We start from the raw sequence: 18,596 nt of genomic DNA, 5'->3' as shown, positions 1-18,596 counted from the left end.
CTTGGGTTAAACACAATTTGGATGGCCATATATGCAAAAGCATGCTGGGTACATCAACTATGTAAGCCATATGCTTGCTACACACATTTTATTTCTTATTTTTCCTTTGCCAGGGTAGTGCCAGTGTGTGTGCATGTGAATGTGTCCATGTGTGTTTACAGTTCTGAATAGCTCTCTGGAGAGCTCGCAGACTCCACCAAATTCATCAGCAACCCCAGCAATAACAGCCAAAATATTTTAACACCTGCTCTGCCAAACACATGTAAACACACAGGCAGAATGGCAGGTAATTATCCAGGTGATAATGAATGTGCCTCACATTGTTAAACCTCTCTCAAATATGCTAGTGTGGAATTAAGGAGTAGCGTTGGGTACGCTACGATAACGTGCCTAACGCTCCGCTTGTGCCACAGCTGTCTAGCACTTGTGTGCACCCACTTTCCAAAAGAAAGTTTACGAAGGATTGGTATTTTCATTACCGTTAATTATTTTTATGCAGCTTAACTTCACCTGTCATAAAGCAGATGCTGGAAGGCCTAGTCTTTCTTGCTCTGATAATATTTTGAGATATACTGCGCTGTTGTTTTTAATGGAATAGTTCACTTAAAATGATTATTCTGTCATCATTTGCACATCCTCATGTCATTACAAATCTATAGGACTTGCTTTCTTCTGCGAATGTGAATAATGTGCTGGTCACACTTTTCTATTCATTTATAGCTTTTAGCTTTACAAAGATGCTTAAAAGGTTAGTTAACCTAGAAATGAAAATTCTGTCATTAATTACTCACCGGCATGTTGTTTTTCCTCTTTTGAACACAAATTAAGATATTTTTGTTGAATTGACCCTATGTAGGCAGCAACACAACTACCACATTCAAGGCCGAGAAAGGTAGTAAGGTCATCGTTAAAATGTGTTGTGGTACGGTCGCAAACATATGTCGAAGACTGACATGGAAGAGAAGAATTTATTGAAAAAAAAAAAGAGTTAATTTTGTTTTCTTTGCACAAAAAGTATTTTCGTAGCTTCATAAAATTAAGGTTGAACCACAGATATTTTAATGATGCCTAAATACCTTTCTGGTCCCTGAACGTTGTGGTAGTTGCATTGCAGTCTATATAAGGTTAGAAAGCTCTCGGATTTCATCAAAAATATCTTTATTTGTGTTCCGAGGAATGAAGGTCTTACGGGTTTGAAACGACATGAGGGTGAGTTATTATATCAATAATGAACTATCCCTTTAAGCACCATACAAGTATCATAAACATTGTTCATATGACTCATTTGCTATAGTCCAAGTCTTCTCTCATTATATAAGTCATTAAGTCATTATTCACCTATAAACTTGTGTGAGCAGTCAGTGAGTTAAACTGAAGAACCCAATCAGTCTGATTTGTGAATGAATCACTCTCAAAGATTTTGTGTTATCTGAATCAACAAATTATTTGACAAGATTTAACTCAAAAGAATGATCAATCCACAAATCTGACATAACATACATTTCAACGTGTTTCTTTCACAAACACAATGTATGACTTCAAAAGACTTCTAATACAGTGTAAAAGTTATATGCACCACTTTTATGGTGTCATTTTGTCTCTTATTTTAAGTGTGTATTTATTTTAAAAGAGCAGCCTGGACATTTCCAAACATCTCATTTTGTCTTCCATAGACACGAGTGATTAAATGACAGTTTTGTTTTATATATTTGCATGTATTTTCAGCATCATGCACTACATTTTCCAATTCACAGTCTGTTCGTTATTTATTTATTTATTTTTTTGCACGTGCTAATTTAATGGTTCGGCTACAGTATTAGGGTTTCAGTGATGTCATTAGAACCAGGGTGTGTGCGTACATGTGTCCGGAGCAGAATACAGAGGGATAATCAGCGCTAGTACTCTGTCTGAGAAGCAGCCAGGATGATAGCGCTAGTGTCTCCAGGGAGCGAAAGAGAGAGGGTGAAAGAGTGCTGAGATTAGGAGTGTACGCATGGCTGGTCACTGGAGTAATGGTCCTACACACACACACACACACACAGCCTGAGGAGGAGCCGCCCCAGATAAGATACACATTGCAATCATGTCATGCTCACGGGCTTACCACAACTCACGCACGCCTCCTTACATGCCCAACAGCTGTTAGGAAGTGTGCGTGATTGTGCTGCCTGCTCGACTGGATATTAAAGATGGCATGTAACCGTATGCTGTACGTCTTATAAATAAACAAACATTCAATATGAATGTGAAGCAAAACTGTGACAGAGAGAAAAAGAGAAAACACAGGGAATCGTGTGTTGTCAAAAGCTTGTCGGTTTCTGTTTAGTGAATTAATAAAGGTAAGTGTAGCTTTTAGGCTTGAAATATACTGTGTACCAATGTAAATTCAGACGCTTGTCCGACAGTGTAAAGCGTGCAGCAGACTGTGGTGGTTAGAAACTTCAGAACTCAAGGGTGCAGTGAAGTTAACTTGAAATATCTGTGCTATAGGATCTTGTAGCTAACTATAAACACACCAACAGTTGAAGAATATGTGCATTACCATTCATACCATGAGGTTTCTATGTCTCTTGGAGCTAACCAAGGCTGCATTTATTTGATCAAAAATACAGTAAAAACAGTAATATTGTGAAAAATGACAATAAAACAAACTGTTATCTGTTTTAAAATGCTATTTACTTCTGTGATGACGAAGCTGAATGAAACATGAAACTTGCAGATGGTTTGTCTGGGCACAGGAAAATGATGAATTCTAATGAATTGAGTCACACTGTTTTCATCCAGTTTTAACTTTAGTATTTGGTATCTCAACCTTTTGCTCAATTTAACAAAAACAGCTGAAACCTCTTTAATATGCCTTGTGTTCTAATAATTGGGGCCACCACTGTTTAGTGAATAGACTAAAAGTTAAACTGAAAAAAAAAATAAAATCACAATAAATTTCATACTGATTCCTTCAGTTTACTAAATATTTTAGACTGTAACTGTAAACTGATTACCGAATATTTAATATTAAGTACATGCAGATACTTTTGTATTTTGTATTTTAAGTGAAACATTGCAGATCTACTGTATTAGTGCATAGTTTACAGTGTTAAAGAACGAAAAATAAAATGAATAAATTAAATAAATGAAATATTTCTTCTGTTTCTCTCTTTCGCTCTCTTTTTGGACTTGACCTTGTTTTAACAGTTTAACCTACTCTTACTTGCTGTCTCCACCACACCGCTGCCACTTTAGCAGGGAGAAAGGAAAACGAACCTCTCTGCACTGTGAAACGCTGACAGTCTGATCCTGATTCATGCACATTTATGTCCGCTAGAATCTAGCATTACAAGTGAGCCTTATCTGTAGATAACACACGGAGGGTTAAACCCAGCCGAGCGGAGGCAGGGGGTTGATCTGGGCGATAGCTACATGGCAATATATAATTGGACTAAAGAGTGTGCAAGGGATTATTTTTATTACTTTGAAAAACTGTGACTGAAAACTTGTTCTGGGGCTATTGAGCTTGTGATATGCGATGCGTATCCTCAGGTAACGTGGCTTTCTTCAGTGCAAAGGAGAATAAAGAGAGAAAGAGAGAATGTTTGTGCATCTCTGGCTGCTTTTCTTCTCAGCGCCTCTAAAAGATGAAAAGCTTCATGCTGTAAAAGATGCTTTTGACTTTTTTCCTTGGCTTTTTTCCCTTTTCTTCTTATTTAGGGGAGAGATGCTCCTAGGAACTGCATTTTAATCATGTTTGGCTAATAAAGAGAGATTAGAAATCCTTCACACACACTCAGGGCATTGTCTTGTTGTGTAAAATAGCTTCATTGTTTGATTTCTCTTTTATTGCTTTTACATCAGGTGGATTTTCTCTCTCTCTCTCTCTCTCTTCCTCTCTCTCTCTCTCTCAAGGGTCCTAAACCATCTTAGTAGCCATCAATGTTTTTTTTTTGTCTAACTATTTTCCTTTTGTAGCCCTGCTTTAAAAAGATCTCAATTTATTCTGGTCCACAAGGTGCCGGGCTCAGTCCCCTCCCAGGATGGCCGGCTGCCGGAAAGCCATATCCTTGCGGATATTTTGGCTTCCTGGCACTTTGAGTGGATACGCGTGATGGTGGTAAGTGTGGTCCGTATGTCCGCATGTCTCACTTCTATGGCTCATCGTCTGTCAAGCCAAGCAGGGTTGTGTGTCGCTCCCTTTCACCTCTCACTTTGTTCTCAGTTGTCACTATTCCTTCTTTATCTACAAGAACATCCTGGTGATCAGTGCTTTGTTATTTGTTGGATTAGCTGGAAACTTCACAAAATGGGTTGTTCGGTGGGTGCTTATGCTAGGTCATCTAAATAAGGCAACATGCTCGGTAGAAAGTAGTTCTGGGTTTGGGTTTTCTCCATATTGTTTTGGGTTAAGGGTAGTACTGTGCTTTACTTCACCGTGTGTCTATAAGAATTCAGGGTGCACTTGGGCATCCATCTTTGTGCTGTCACTAACCTTTTTCAAACCAGCCAGTGAGCCCAACATGGCTTACTCGATGACGTCACTCAGAGAAACTCATTTGCAGCTCAGCTCACGTGAAAGAAACACAGAACCCGTGCTGTATAGACAAGGAAAGCTGCTTCTAAGAAAAGGGTTTATGAATGAATTATGAGGTGTATTGATGTTTGTCTCCGAAGTGGAGGAATGCCATTGCCATTTATATCCTTTTGAGAAGTACATTCCTGAAGGAACTTCTATGAAATTGAACTAACTTTTGAAATTGAGAATGTCTTCATGCACTCACTATAGATGGCATCTCAGTACATTCATATCTAATAGAGAACTGGGTGTCGTTCTGAATTGTCTAGTGCAGGGGTTTTCAATCTTTTTTTGTCAGCCGAACCCCCTTTACCTAAATTATGTACTTGAAGTACCCCCTGAGATTGTTATTATTACACTCAACAAATTATAAAAATGTATATTACTGTAATATAATTTTTTTTACAATAATAAATATTTTTTATACAGGGTTTCCCCAAAAGAGAATACTTTTTATACATTTAAGATTTAACATTTACATCACATTTGTATAAACCTGTAACATTTCTTTGCAAAAACATTTTAGTCATTCATTTGTTAATGGTGTTAACTCGTGGGCATACCATTTGTACCAACTCAAGAACCCATGCTATTCCCTCACGAACCAACAGGGGTTTGCGAACCCAACTATGGGAAACCCTGGTCTAGTGTAATGGGAAACTAAGAGATAAATAATTAAAAGCCATAGTAACTTCTAGAGATGGATCATGATGGTAACCTAGTCCAACAACCAAGAAAATATCTATTATGTTTATATATTAAATATATTAATATATAATATAAAATGTAAGAATGTAAATGCATATGCATGTAAATATTTTCACAATATATACTGTATGTGTGTGTACTTATATATACATAATGAATATACACAGTAAACACACACACGTATATTATATAAACAAAAACTTTTGGATTCCATTAATCGTTTGAAATCAATATTTTAATTAATATTTTATAAATATTTTATAAATTAATAAAATTTTAGTTTAAAATTACAGGAAGCAAAGTAGGAGAACGAGGGGTGAGACCGAAAAAGGACTCCAAACTGGGACTTAAACTTGAGTTGCCAAATTTGCGTCGGTGCACAGCCCACAAGGCCATAGTCTCTGACACAGATGGTATTTTATAGATTTTTGAATGTTGTTTTTATATCTTTTGCCCCTAAGAAACATGTTTGAACGTGAACTCAGGACAAGCCTAATTATAAAGAATGTTTGTTGCTGACCACCTCCTATCTAGTCCATGTTGGAAATGTGTGGTTGTGCCTGTTGGTGCCCTGCTTGATGATGTTCCCCAGTTTGACGGCCTCATTTTTGCGATGGAGATGGAGAGGGCAGGGGCGAATCCAGTGCAGTGGCGGGTGGAACTAATTGTGCTCAATTCATCATCAGGTGGCATCCAGGCACCCAGAGAGGACAGGGCAAGGAGAGAAGGGGGAACATAAGCGATCTGAGGTGAGGAGGGGGGGGGGTCGCTCCAGGGGTGAGGGGCACCATCAGAGAGGCTGGAGAACAGGGGCAACTATCAGGTTGACCTTGGGGCTGATGAAGTGCCTTGCCCGCTGGGTGCGGAGGCCTGGGGAGTAATGGCGAAGGTGAACCTGGCTCTCCAGCGGATCCATTAGAGCCTAATGCTGTTGTTTTTAGCAGGGAGCGGTGGGAAGCAGAGGTCGGATGTAAAATAAAGCTTATTCTCCCTGTTTATGGTGTTATTCATCTGCACGTCATGGCACAGGGACATAGCAGGAGCGCAAGGCAATGGGGCACTGGTGTGGAAGCAGTTTTACTACAGTTTTTTTTGTGTGTGCTTCTTAAAGCTGAGTGTGCTTACCATAATTAGAACCTTTCTTTTTTATCTGATTATAGAGAGCTAATGCTGGAAGAGTCGAAGTGGAGGCTGAATATATATCTTTAACCTGAGTGAATAGTAAAGCATATCTCTTTAATTTCTACTATGAAACACAATGTTTTGCTTAATCTCCACATGGATTGGTTAGCTACAATTCATAGTAAACAAGCACTGCATGAATTTCTAGAAGCTGGTTTCTAGAATGCGGTTTTATAGTTGCTGAAGAGTCACAGTGACTGTTGTTAGACCTTGGCCCAGAAAGAATACTGTCTCCAGAGTGAATGCCATAGTGAGGGCGTATGGATCTCCTGGGAATAGCTCAATAGCTTTTGTGCCGCCTCTGTGGTCACATACTGTTGCGTGGCATTCAGCATCACACCTATTTTTGAAGCGGCACTAGAGGTTTGAAGGAAGGTAGAACCTAGGGATTTGAGAGGTGAGGATAGTGCCTCTGAACTTCTGTCATGCTTCCAGATGTTTGAACATACTTTGTGTGAGTATGTGTTTAAAATTCTTGTCTTGTTGTGATTTTATATTACAGTTGCTTTATTAAAGTATCCTGCAAGGTGCCAGGGCTATAATGCATTGTGCTTAAAACACATACTTGTGACATGTCGAGTCTCTGATGGGGACAAAGGTTCGAATCTGATCTGGATCATTTCCCTGTTCCTGTTGCATTCCTCCCTTTGCTCTCCTATAAATAAGACACAGACCTATTAATACATTCAAAAATAAAAATCCTGCAAGTGTTGAACTAAACTAGATTATTTTATAGGAGAATCAAAGAGAAAGGTCCCAAGCAGCATATATGCAAACTCTCAGAATACTACTTAACAAGGTAATTACTCATTTTCTTGATGTTGGATTTGAGGTTGCGTCAAAAGATTTTTGTTTATATTTACTCCTTAAAAAGAGTAATGCGAATGGGTTTCCTTTTGATGTGAACTATTTTTTGGCTTCTAGTATTTGGGAGAGCAGTTATTGGGATCAAGCAGGCAGTCAGGGGAGTTTCCGTTTAGTCTGACACACACCTCAAATCTAATTAAACTGCAATTTTAATTAACCTCCCAAAGTGCTCAGACACGAAGACGAGGAACAATTTCATTGACAAGCCTTTCCCTGTACGTCTCTTCCCCCGTCCCATTCATTATGAATAAAGTGCTAATGAACTACTTTTGGAAAATTAATGCACTCGTCTATTTAAAGAAGTTGTTTTTCGTTTCATGTTTTCGCTGATAAGAGGTGGGCTCACGTCTGTCTGAGGGGACTTGTCTTGGCTTTATTTGCCATCAGAGGTGTGGAACTCTTTTCCTTGGTGATATCGCTCCCTACTTGTGCCCGTCTGGGTCAGCACGCCTTTGGCTTGAAATGAGAGAAGACAAACAAATAATACGTGTATCCAGGGAGCGGCCCGGCCCGGGTGAAATGATTTCATTTTCATCTTATCTGCCTCCTTTGTTCCCCTCACCTTTAGTGCTGCGTGGATCAAAGAATCTTGTTTTCTCTCCCTCCAAACATGCAGAGAGAAGGGCGTGGGTGTGGATTAGGCCCAGCTGGGGGTCCGTCCTCTTGCATCGGGGCTCTGGCTTTGGTGTAAATGAAGTTTGGTGCCCCTGGGATATCGTTCCCCCTCCTGCTGTCGTTAACAAACTAGATATGCCCTCTACGAAATGTCTGTCCTGGTCTGTGCCAACCTCATCAGTCTCCCGCTATGTTGGGTGCCCATTGCGAAGTAGACGGGGCCTCCTGATGGGACGGTGAGGTGTGAATAGCCTGATGTTGGGAACTGGCTGGAACGGACTTGCCTCTGCTTGCCTATAGCACTAGCAGCCCTAAGGAGTTTGATAATGGGGATGCGCCAGGGGGTCCCAGACAGCTGCACTCAGTCCTACACACTGTTTAATAATAACACTGTTCAAGATGGAAGAGTCTGTTCATTTACTTAACAGCGGTTGATTCCACAAAGCTTATTTAACTTTTAGTGTATTTGAAGTGTTATTTGATTAATCAGGTGTACAAATTTCACATTAAGAATAGCACTTTTAAAATCAAGAACAATAATTCAAGGATTGTGCAGAGACTGTCAACGGCATTTAAAGTGCCAACTTAAATAAGACACTTATACAAATTTAGCAAAGAAAGCAGATTTAGAAGCTCTTTTTATTAAAGCACTTGTGAATTATTTCATATCTAAATGACCTTTTTAGTAACTAGACAAAAATTAGAAACAGTGCTACCAAATTGTAAGTTAAATTGTCTCTGATGAAAAATAAAATAAAGTAACTGGACACATGGGTCAATGATTTTTTTTCTTCTTCCAATAATACGTACAAATCACTATCACACAATATTTAAAATATTATTATTCTTTTTAAATATTTCATTCATATGTATATATTTCATCAGTAATTTAATTTTTTGATTACATGACTTTTTATAACTAAATATATTCACAAGCTGATAATGAATGTACAGTAAATATGTAATAATAAAAATACTCATGTTTTCAGGGTATTACATTTTGAATCATTAAAATATTTTTTTTTCTTGAAAATGGTACAAAAGTTTTCAAAACCAAATGAAACAATCTCAAATACAGAGCTGAAAACTTGGCCCATGTGTTTTAAATATATATTTTACAAGATATTCCTTTTTCTTTATTTTGCCCTGTACCTCTTTGTTCGTAGAACTGGTTTATAAGCAGTACACTCAGTTGTAAAATACAGCTGCTTGCAGCAGTGCTGATACTCAGTGGAGCAGGACTCTTGCTCGTGTGATATCGCATAATTCAAACTCTTTATATGTTGACGTGCATTTAGAAGAGTTCAGATTTGGCTGCACTGTTGGAAGACACTTTAAACAGAACTGGTTTTTGACTAAATATCAATTTCCCCTTGCCCGCTGACATCAAGTGTGCCTCCCGCTGTGCCATGATGTGTGTCCGCGTACGTGAGGAAGAGGACCTGAGGTAATGGAATGCCCATGTGTCGCTCCAGCGGCCCACAGCTCAGCCAGGATCCACAGCAGGCTGTTCTGCGGCAGGTTGCTCCTCTGCTTGTAGCGGTGTGAGCGTGTTTATGTGTGTGTGAGAGAAGTGCAGAGGAGCAGTGAAAATATGCCTCTCCCCAGGCCGGTGTTATTCCAACCTCCTGCCTTCTTCAATCCACTTTTGAAGGCAGGAAATCGGAGTTAGCTCATGGTTTGAGGGCCATGTGGTAATGGTTTAGACTGTAGAGACCCATGACCTGCACCTCCACCCTTGCTCGCTCGCGCGTACACGCACACACACCGATACCATGTACCTCAAAGTCTTCTTTTCTCATATAGCGCCCAATACAATGGAGTGTATGTTGGACTTTTGTTTCGGTTGATAACACAAACCAGATGAGAGTCAGGACAGGGGAGTCTTGTTAAATATTTGCTAAGAAAAATAACCCTGGGACGTGGTCTAATTATATCTATTTGTCTTGTGTGGCTTTTTGGGGAGGCGATGTGGTTATACAGGCCATATTGGGCTTCATTTTTCAAATGTGGGATCCAGTACAAAGCATGGGAGATGGATGGGATACTGTGTAAGTATGTGTGTGTGTTGAGGGAGTACAGACAATTTTTGATCTGGTTTTCCCCAAGACCAATCTCAGTATTATAAGCATGTTTCTTTATTTTGGGGATGCTATTCCAGTACCTGTTGTATAGACTCTTTTACATACCTGTTTTTGAAATATTGTAGAAATAAGTGGTTTTCTCAACCAGCAGGTCAGGGCCCACTAAGGGTCCTCAACAAACTTCCAGGAATGTCCTAATACATCTTAAAATGATGTACATTTATAAAGATGTACAACATCTATTTTAATATTGTTGATATACTATTACACTGTAGTTGTAGTAGCTGTAGTATATATATTATTTTTTTTATTATTATTATTATTTTTTAATGTCTTTATGGTTTTTCAAATTTTTTTTTTTTTTTTTTTAGATTAAATAGTTCTAGTTATTTTAGTACTTCAGCCTAAACTGAATAAAAGCTAGAATTGGCAGCTAAAGCACAAAAAGGTCTCGGTGCATTGACACCATCCCTCTTTTCCAGCTTTGATTTGCACAGTAGGTTTTGATCCAGAGGTTCAGTAGCTGGTCGGCTCATTGTGGACATTATCCACTGCAGTGACATTTCAATTGATCTCCATGAAAGGCCTGAGGATGGCAACTGAAGTGCTTCCAGATAAACCTGGGCAGGGTTGAGCAGAGGCCTGGAGCTCTCATAAAGCAGACCTGGGGCAAAGGCCTAGCGATGCTCACTGCTGCATGGCAGTGCCCTCTCAGTGGGACCATTTCGTCAGTACATTTCTTTCTTCTTATGTGCTGCCAGTTCATTTGTGTAGGCCCACCGGAGGGGCACAGCCTGTGTCAGGGCTTGAAAATCTGTTAATAGGCCAGGATTTCAGTTTTTCTCTTCAAATGGTTGACTGATAGAAGAAACAGACATAATTGGGCAAATATAGATTTTGCGTGAGTGTTTTGTAGGTTAAATGGATGAGTTTTGAGTTTCAATCTTGTACTTTTTTTAGGAATAGTTCACCCAAAATGACATTTCTGTCATCATTTACTTCAGTCAAAACATCTGTAAACACAGAAGAAGATGTTTTTCACTATGTTCAGGCTGCTCTGTCAATAAAAAACAGGGTTGGAAGCAGTGGCGGCTCCAGACAATTTTGATTGGGGGGGCAATGGGGGGTCCTGGTCTTTTCAAGGGGGGTCTCATGAAAACCAACAAAAAAATACAGTGGACATGGCTAATAACTGCATATTACTGCTACTAAACAACAAAAACACCTTTGCAATGTAAACAAATGACAGGCTACATTTGTTATTCATATCCTGCACACTGCACTTTCATGTCAGGTATATTATGCATTTTTATTGACATTGATATTTTTACATTTATTTCCAGATAGATATTATTGAGTTTACAGGCTAAAGTGGTCTTGCTGTTGTAAACACTGTTGCTATTGTAGAAAAAATATTTGCATCACATTTAAAATATAATTATATTTTAATTCATTTCTGAATTGTTTTTATTTCTATAATGATAATTCAGAGAATGAGAAAATCTGAATAAGCCTTACCAGTGTTGTGATAATTATTTTTACGTGTTAAAAATAAATAAGTAGCCTACTGTAATATAATAAAAGTTTATTCAAATAACATAAAAAAGACCAGACCCCTCGATGCCTGTGAAACTTTTCTCCCTCAAACAGCACGCTAGTGTTACTTCTACACTACAGGCTACACACAGCAATATAAACAACGTATCTGCATGTTCTCACATCACATCGTTCTTGTAAAATAATAATAAGTAAATAAACATCAAAATCACTTCGCTGAGAATGAAACACCACTTACCAGCTGCCACGATGTTGAAAATATCCTGTAGCAATTAAAAAATGCGCGTGCAGCATGAGGAATCTTCCCGGTTGGATGAGGTCGTAGTCAGGTGAACTGTCATCATGCTGGTCATTTTATTTACGGCTAGATTATTATTAATAAATTGTACTAATATTATAATTGGCCGTGGGCAGGCATTCACAAATGTTTATGTTATTACAAAAAAAAATTGAAATTTTGCTTTGACAAAAGGGCACTTAAGGGGCAAAGGAGCAGGTGCTCAAGTGAACCGGTTCTTTCGGACAATTCGATCAAATAAACCAGTTGAAAAAAAAATGGTTCACCGGTTCTTTTGCGCTCGATGTAATGCCGTCATTGGCGATGATTGCCCTTCATTCAAGCCTTTGGTTTACCCGCGCTTATAACATTAGCACAGAATCAGTTCAGAATCAACCACCAAAAGAATCAGGTCGGTTCAGATGCGCTCTGTGTCAGTCTGCTTCGCGCTGAATCACGCATGCGCAGTTATCATCAGCTCATCGGTTCTCGAATCGGACGCGTCTGACAGAAACGGTTCTCGTTTCAGTGTATGAATAAATATCGAAATAATTATTTATTATTGTTCTGCGTAGTTTGAAGAGAAACATTTTTGGATCTTTATCCCGAATATATATATTTTTTTTAATCAGGAAGAGGCTGGGGGGTCAAATGGGGGGTCAAGGCATTTTTTGGCAGGGTCTTGAGACCCCCCAAGACCCCCCCTGGCGCCGCCCCTGGTTGGAAGGAAGGGTATGAGAATGATGAAATAATGACGGGTTTTTATTTTTGTGTGAGCAGTCCCTTAAGAGTTAAAGTGAGTGTGTAAGTGTACATGTGTGTGTGTCTCAGCACATCAATGCACTACAATGGTCTCTGTTTTTGTGTCCACACTCAGTCACTACATTCTGTGTCAGCCCAACTGTTGCATGACTGTTCTTATTGTTAGAAGAAAAATCAGAGCCTTTTGACTGTGGAAACATTTAACTGACGCCTACTTTTGAGGTTCTTGTGGCCAGTTTTTTTGTGTGTTTTTTTTTTATGTTGAAGACCATCAAAAGTTGAAAAGAAAAGATTTTTGGTGCTCATAGTAATGATGGTGGTGATGGCCACAATGATGTCACCGCTGTAAAACCTGGTTACCCAACATAGCTAGTTCTCTCTGAAGAACGTATTAGAATAAATATTCTTTTCTTTATTGATGCACAAAGCGTGATTAATTTCAAACATGTTTATTGCAGCATGGAGAACATGGAAAGAGAGCGAGCTCATCGAGCCTTTGATGCTCCTCGTGCTCTTTCAGCTGTGTGGAAATGCATTTGCCCAGCCTCTCTCTCTCTTTCCCTCTCTGTCTCTCTCTCTTCCTCTCATTCTTTCAGGACTCAGAGAGAAAGGGTTTCATGAATAAACTGTATGCCATTCAGGATGTGTGTATCGGTGTGCAGAATGCTCTGGATGAAGTGGCCTCCTATGGTGAGAGGATAAAGAAGTAAGTTTCAGCTCTTGCTGCTTGTGCCTGAGTAGACACGTGGACACGACCGTGCCAAACTCTGTCACATCTTACTCAGCCTGTTAAACAAACACAAACATGGTTACACTGCATTCCTTCAAATAACTTACTGTAGCGTTGATATGGAATAGTAACACTGTATTTGCACCTTGATATATACCATGACACTGGGTACAACCACATGCTGTATCAACTTCAGGCTGTCTGTACTGGATGCATTAAAATGAAAGAAAATCCATTTGTCCTGTTGTCGGAAGTACCTCAAGTGCATGGAATATGTTCGATAGACTGGAGCATCAGCTTACTGCACTCAGTGTAGACAGTACAGTTTTCCTAGATTTTATTGCATTTTGTCACTTTTCTCCAGTGTAGACTGGGCTTGGCCTGTGTAGATGGAAATAACATCCATTTCTTACTTTTTTCTGTGTTCTCAGTACTTTCAATTGGACTGTGCCTTTCCTCAGCTGGCTGACCATAGTTGCCCTGTGTGCAGCCACTCTTGTGGTGTACTTCATTCCTCTCAGATACATCGTACTGGCTTGGGGTAAGCTGTCATCCATTATGTTTATAATGTGTCACCAGTGACGAAATAACATAAGCCAGTAGCATGTTACATAACGTGTATTTTAGAATTTCAAATAACTATTGTAGGAGCTCACAGAGTTTAACGGCAGTTGAAGTCAGCATGTTTGAGGGATTTGTCACCAGCACAGCAGGGAGGATGGTAAACTGCCTAACTTAGGGCAAACTCACTAGTAGCTAATGCCCCGTGCGCTCTTTCATACAGTGTTCAGATCTGAAGCTCTGCAAGGTCAGAAAGCAGAGCTCCTGTCAGCTCCATAGTCAGCTCCTGTAAAGTACAATGAAGAGGATTCAGAATCCATGCAGGGTCTTATGTCCTCCTGAACTGCACTTTGTGAGTGAGGTCTAATGCGCCACTGTTATTTCAACTTTCAGGGGTGAACAAGTTCACCAAAAAACTGCGAGACCCGTACAGCATCGACAACAATGAGCTGTTGGACTTCTTGTCCCGAGTGCCCTCAGATGTTCAAGTGGTAGGTATTCATTTTAACATTCACCCCTACTTTCAGTTACCCCAGTAATGTAACTCTGACAACGGCATGTATTTGGATTTAGCCAAATTCTAAAATGATGTCATTTCTGATGTCAAACGTTAATGTGATTTAACCCTTAGGTTTATAACTTAGTTTCCAACCCTATGTATGATCAACAGTAATAGTGATGCTAGCCTTAGAAAACCTAACAATGAACTCTGCTGTGTGAGAAAGTATTTGTGCAGAGTTTTCTGTCTCCCCGTTCCATTTTCTATGCTTTAATTTATGCTTCCTGCTCATGGTAATATGCATAAATGCAGAATCAGGGAATTCTATTCTTGTCATCACAGACAGCCTTGTGACTCATTACCATGGAAAGAGCGCAAGATGTTGACTTTTTAAACTCACAGACTTCACCTAAACTTTTATACCCTATATAATGGCACTTTCCTCTTTGGAAATATATAATGCTAATTCGTATTTTATTGATTTCACTTTTTTTCTTTAACAAAAAGTATCTTTAAGTACCAGGTGTTGTACTACTTTTTGTGTGGTTTGAAGGTCATGGTAAAAAATTACTTGATTTCATAAATATCCAAGATTATGTATACTGTAAAGATTGGTTACACTTTAGAATAGGGAACACATGTGCACTGTAAATTAAGAGTTTTCCCTTGATAAACTGCTAATTTGCTGCATATAAATAAGTTAGTAAGGTAGTAGTTAAGTTTAGGTATGGGGTAGGATTAAGGTATCTAAAATGTGGTCATGCAGGGTAAGGCATTAATAAGAGCTTTATAAAGTACTATTAAACGGCCAGTGTGCTAGTAATATGCAAGCCAATAAGCAGCTAGTTAATAGTGAGATTTGATCCTTAAAATAAAGTGTTACCTTTAGATTTCACAGGCTTGTCATGTTTTCAGTCTGCACGTATCTCTCAGTAGATTTCTGGACTTCTTGCTGTGTTGTACTCATGCTTTGTTATTGAACATAATGAGTGTGGATATTATTGTTTTCAATCTAAACATATAAAAATTAAAATCTGTCATAAAATATTATTACACTTCAAAAGAATGGTATCTAAATGAGTGAATTAAGCAATACTGAAATTAATTTACCTAGTTTTCAACTGTCTATAAGTTACTGTATAATTTTTATCATATTTCAAGACATGAAATATGAGACATGTGATGTGTCAATAGTATGTACTGAATAATTTTATTCTGAATCATTTCCAGTCAATCGGTTACATTGTCAAATTATAAAAAGATGTATGAAAAGATGTGGAAAAATATAATTTAAATAGTGCTAGCTATACACTTAGACTGAAAAATATCTTTAAATGTATTAAATGTCCACAATATTATATATATATATATATATATATATATATATATATATATATATATATATATATATATATATATATACACACACACAGACTTATACTGTGTACATACACACACAAACTAACACCAGTCTACAGGGCCCTAAGTGTCTGTTATTAGAGAAATAACCAATTATGTTCTGATCCTTATTAGTTTTCATGAAGAATGTGATTCATAAATTTGGCTTAGTTAAGTTGAATGTAAATGGCTTGTGATGTTTTCAGTCTGCACGTGTCTCTCGGTAGATTTATGGACTTCTTGCTGTGTTGTACTGAGTCATGCTTTGTTATTGAGCGTAATGAGTGTAAAGCAGTAATCCTCTCCCAGTCTGCTTCTACATTAACCGTGAGATCTGAGTTATGCGGCCCGCCCCGTTGTCCCGTTTGCAATCAGCAGCGTTCTGTTGGAGTGGCAAGGTGCTGCAGTTTAACTGCAATTAAAACCTGAGCTCGTAAACACAAGCCCAGCCTGTTATCGTGCTTCCTCTGTGTCGGGATAAACCCTGCGGTGCTGACAGAGGGGGTGACACGGGGCTCTGATCCAGGACCAATCGTTTGCCTTTGATGAGCCCGGGGCGGCGGGCAGGCTTTGATCTCTACAGAGTCGTAATCCTAAGCCCCTGCCTGGCTTTACATCAGCCTTGCAGCTGCAGGTAGCCTGCTCTAAATTAGCCCGATGCGGCTAGGTCGCTAAGGTGCGTTTACCCCAAACACCTGGAGCCCAGAAGGTCCCTGCAGGTATGAGGGCCAGAGGAGACCTGGCTAATGATGTACGGTGAGGTTCACGCTCAGAAGAGCAGGCCGCCGTGGGCTTTCTGTGCCCTGTAACAGCTTTTGATTTAGGACAGTCCAGAAAAGCACTTGAACATCGGCGTGATGCGCGGAACGTTCCGCTCTGCATCGCACAACTGCCCGTGGAGGTCCGTTCACCTCTGTTTTCTGGGTTAGAGACGGCCTCTATAGGACCTCAGAGACTCAAAGTGTCGGGGTGTGATCTGCACATGCCCTAGGGCCCAAAACTTTTCACACAAATGACAAATGGAGGGCTATTTTTGAGGTTCTGACGTGACCCACACCTCCCGCACTGTCCCGTGATAAAAGCCCTGCAAGGCCGAGAGAGGCCAGCATTGCCTCTTTTACAGATCATTTGGAGGTGCCTTAGAACGACATGAACTGATGAGCTTCTAATGACTTTTTATATAAAGGGCATCTATGCTGCAGTCTGTGAGTACAGAGTGTCTTTGAGTGGGAACTTACAGCTCCCACAGCTCTGTGGGTGTATGTCTTTACTAACCTCGTCTGTGTTATTTTGAGTACGCTGCTTGCATATGCATTTCAGTGGATACAGATCAGTGGAGTGTTGTGGACTGAAATGAGGCGGCAAATTCCCTTTGTCAGTCTCTTTCCTTTTTGATCTTTGAATTTTAGTTTGTTCATGTTAACATAATATTTATTAAGGTTATCTATTTAATTGTACCATTTTGACACGCTTTACAAACAAACAAACAAAAATAATAGTAAAACTTATACAGTGTCACTAATATTGAATATCTTTTATATGTACAGGTTGCGGTTGGTCATCTATGAATCTTTTGTTTTGTCTGAACAGTTATCAAATTCTCACCACAAAAGTGTTGGCATGAAGGCTTTAACTTAATCAAGCTAATCAAGTCACTAAAAACATCAGATCCTTTCATGCTAGTCATTTTGAAGACTCTTTAGTCATTCAGGATTATTTTATTTTCATTTTATTTTATTGATTTGTTTTGCCTGACCAGTTCACTGTCCAAGAGTGTTGGAATGAAGGCTTTAACACAATAAAACTGATTGGTCACCAAAAACTTTATTTTATTATTTGACCTCTATTTCACCATTCACTCTCATATCTACACAACACTTTAAAACACATTTTAAAACTACATCCACTGGTGTCGCTGTTGGACACTTTGTAAAATTGAGTGGTTTGCTCTATTTTTAATATTTGGTTTATTTTTGGACTGCTGATTACTTTCCCCTCCAGATTTTTAGGGAAGGCACTGTTGTCCTTGTCTCCTCTTGTAAAATAGCCTTAAAATGGATGCATTCATTAAATGACTTAATTAATTGCCCAAGCTGAAGGTGTAGTGAAGAGCAGTCAGGTTAAATGTACACTATACACAAGTGCTGTGCTTATTCTAAGGTGTGTTTGTAAACCTCAGTACATAGAGCAGCACCTCTGTGCGTGGCCTTTTAAGTGCACTGCAGGAGACCTGTGATATATCAAACCTGCTGCGAGGTGCATATTCACTTTGAATTACTCTCCCAGTTTACACACTCTGTGTTCTTTTCATGTATCCGCCTATAGATTCCTCCGAGGATATCTTTACCTGCTGTGTGCCTGCCTCGCTGCTTTGAATAAAGCACATTCTGATATAAGGCAATACTTTGTCTCTTAAATGAGGCCAACTGGCATTACCAGCTTAACATTCTCTACCAGGTGTCTAAGACGTGTCCTATCGCATGCTTTATGGTGCCATTAGCCAATGGAGGAACTGTGTGTGTAACTGGGACGCTAGCAATTAGCACGCCAAGGGGCTCCATTATGGCCTATGCAATTGCAGAGATTAAAATACAGTCACAGCATACAAACGATTCAGCTTTTAGCCAATTCATCACATGCGAAGGGCACGCATTCGAGGAGAGAAGAAAAGAGGGCAAACAATAGCAAAATTTGTCTGTTTTCTGAGGACATAGTCATATATGGCCACTTTTTTTTTTGCAGTTTATTTATTTATTGATTTTGTCCCCAACACATTTTGAAGCAGCTTGCAG

At 39.2% G+C, this 18,596-nt stretch overlaps 1 protein-coding gene across 5 annotated transcripts in view; it reads left to right on the top strand.

The window, feature by feature from the left end:
• mctp1a (multiple C2 domains, transmembrane 1a) overlaps positions 1-18,596 on the top strand; it is a 148,031-nt gene that overhangs the window by 122,767 nt on the left and 6,668 nt on the right. For 4 of the 5 annotated variants that reach the window (XM_026211124.1, XM_026211123.1, XM_026211126.1 and 1 more), the window contains 4 exons: positions 4,004-4,105; positions 13,213-13,322; positions 13,778-13,887; positions 14,301-14,398. In XM_026211124.1, the coding sequence (XP_026066909.1) occupies positions 4,004-4,105; positions 13,213-13,322; positions 13,778-13,887; positions 14,301-14,398 (420 nt within the window). The remainder of the gene's footprint in view (positions 1-4,003; positions 4,106-13,212; positions 13,323-13,777; positions 13,888-14,300; positions 14,399-18,596) is intronic. The other variant, XM_026211125.1, reaches the window with a different exon arrangement.

The sequence above is a fragment of the Carassius auratus genome, chromosome 30 (genome assembly GCF_003368295.1).
Source record: "Carassius auratus strain Wakin chromosome 30, ASM336829v1, whole genome shotgun sequence".
Classification (NCBI taxonomy): Eukaryota; Metazoa; Chordata; class Actinopteri; order Cypriniformes; family Cyprinidae; genus Carassius; species Carassius auratus.
Note: the sequence above shows the minus strand (reverse complement) of the source record. Positions and strands in the feature narration are given on the sequence as shown.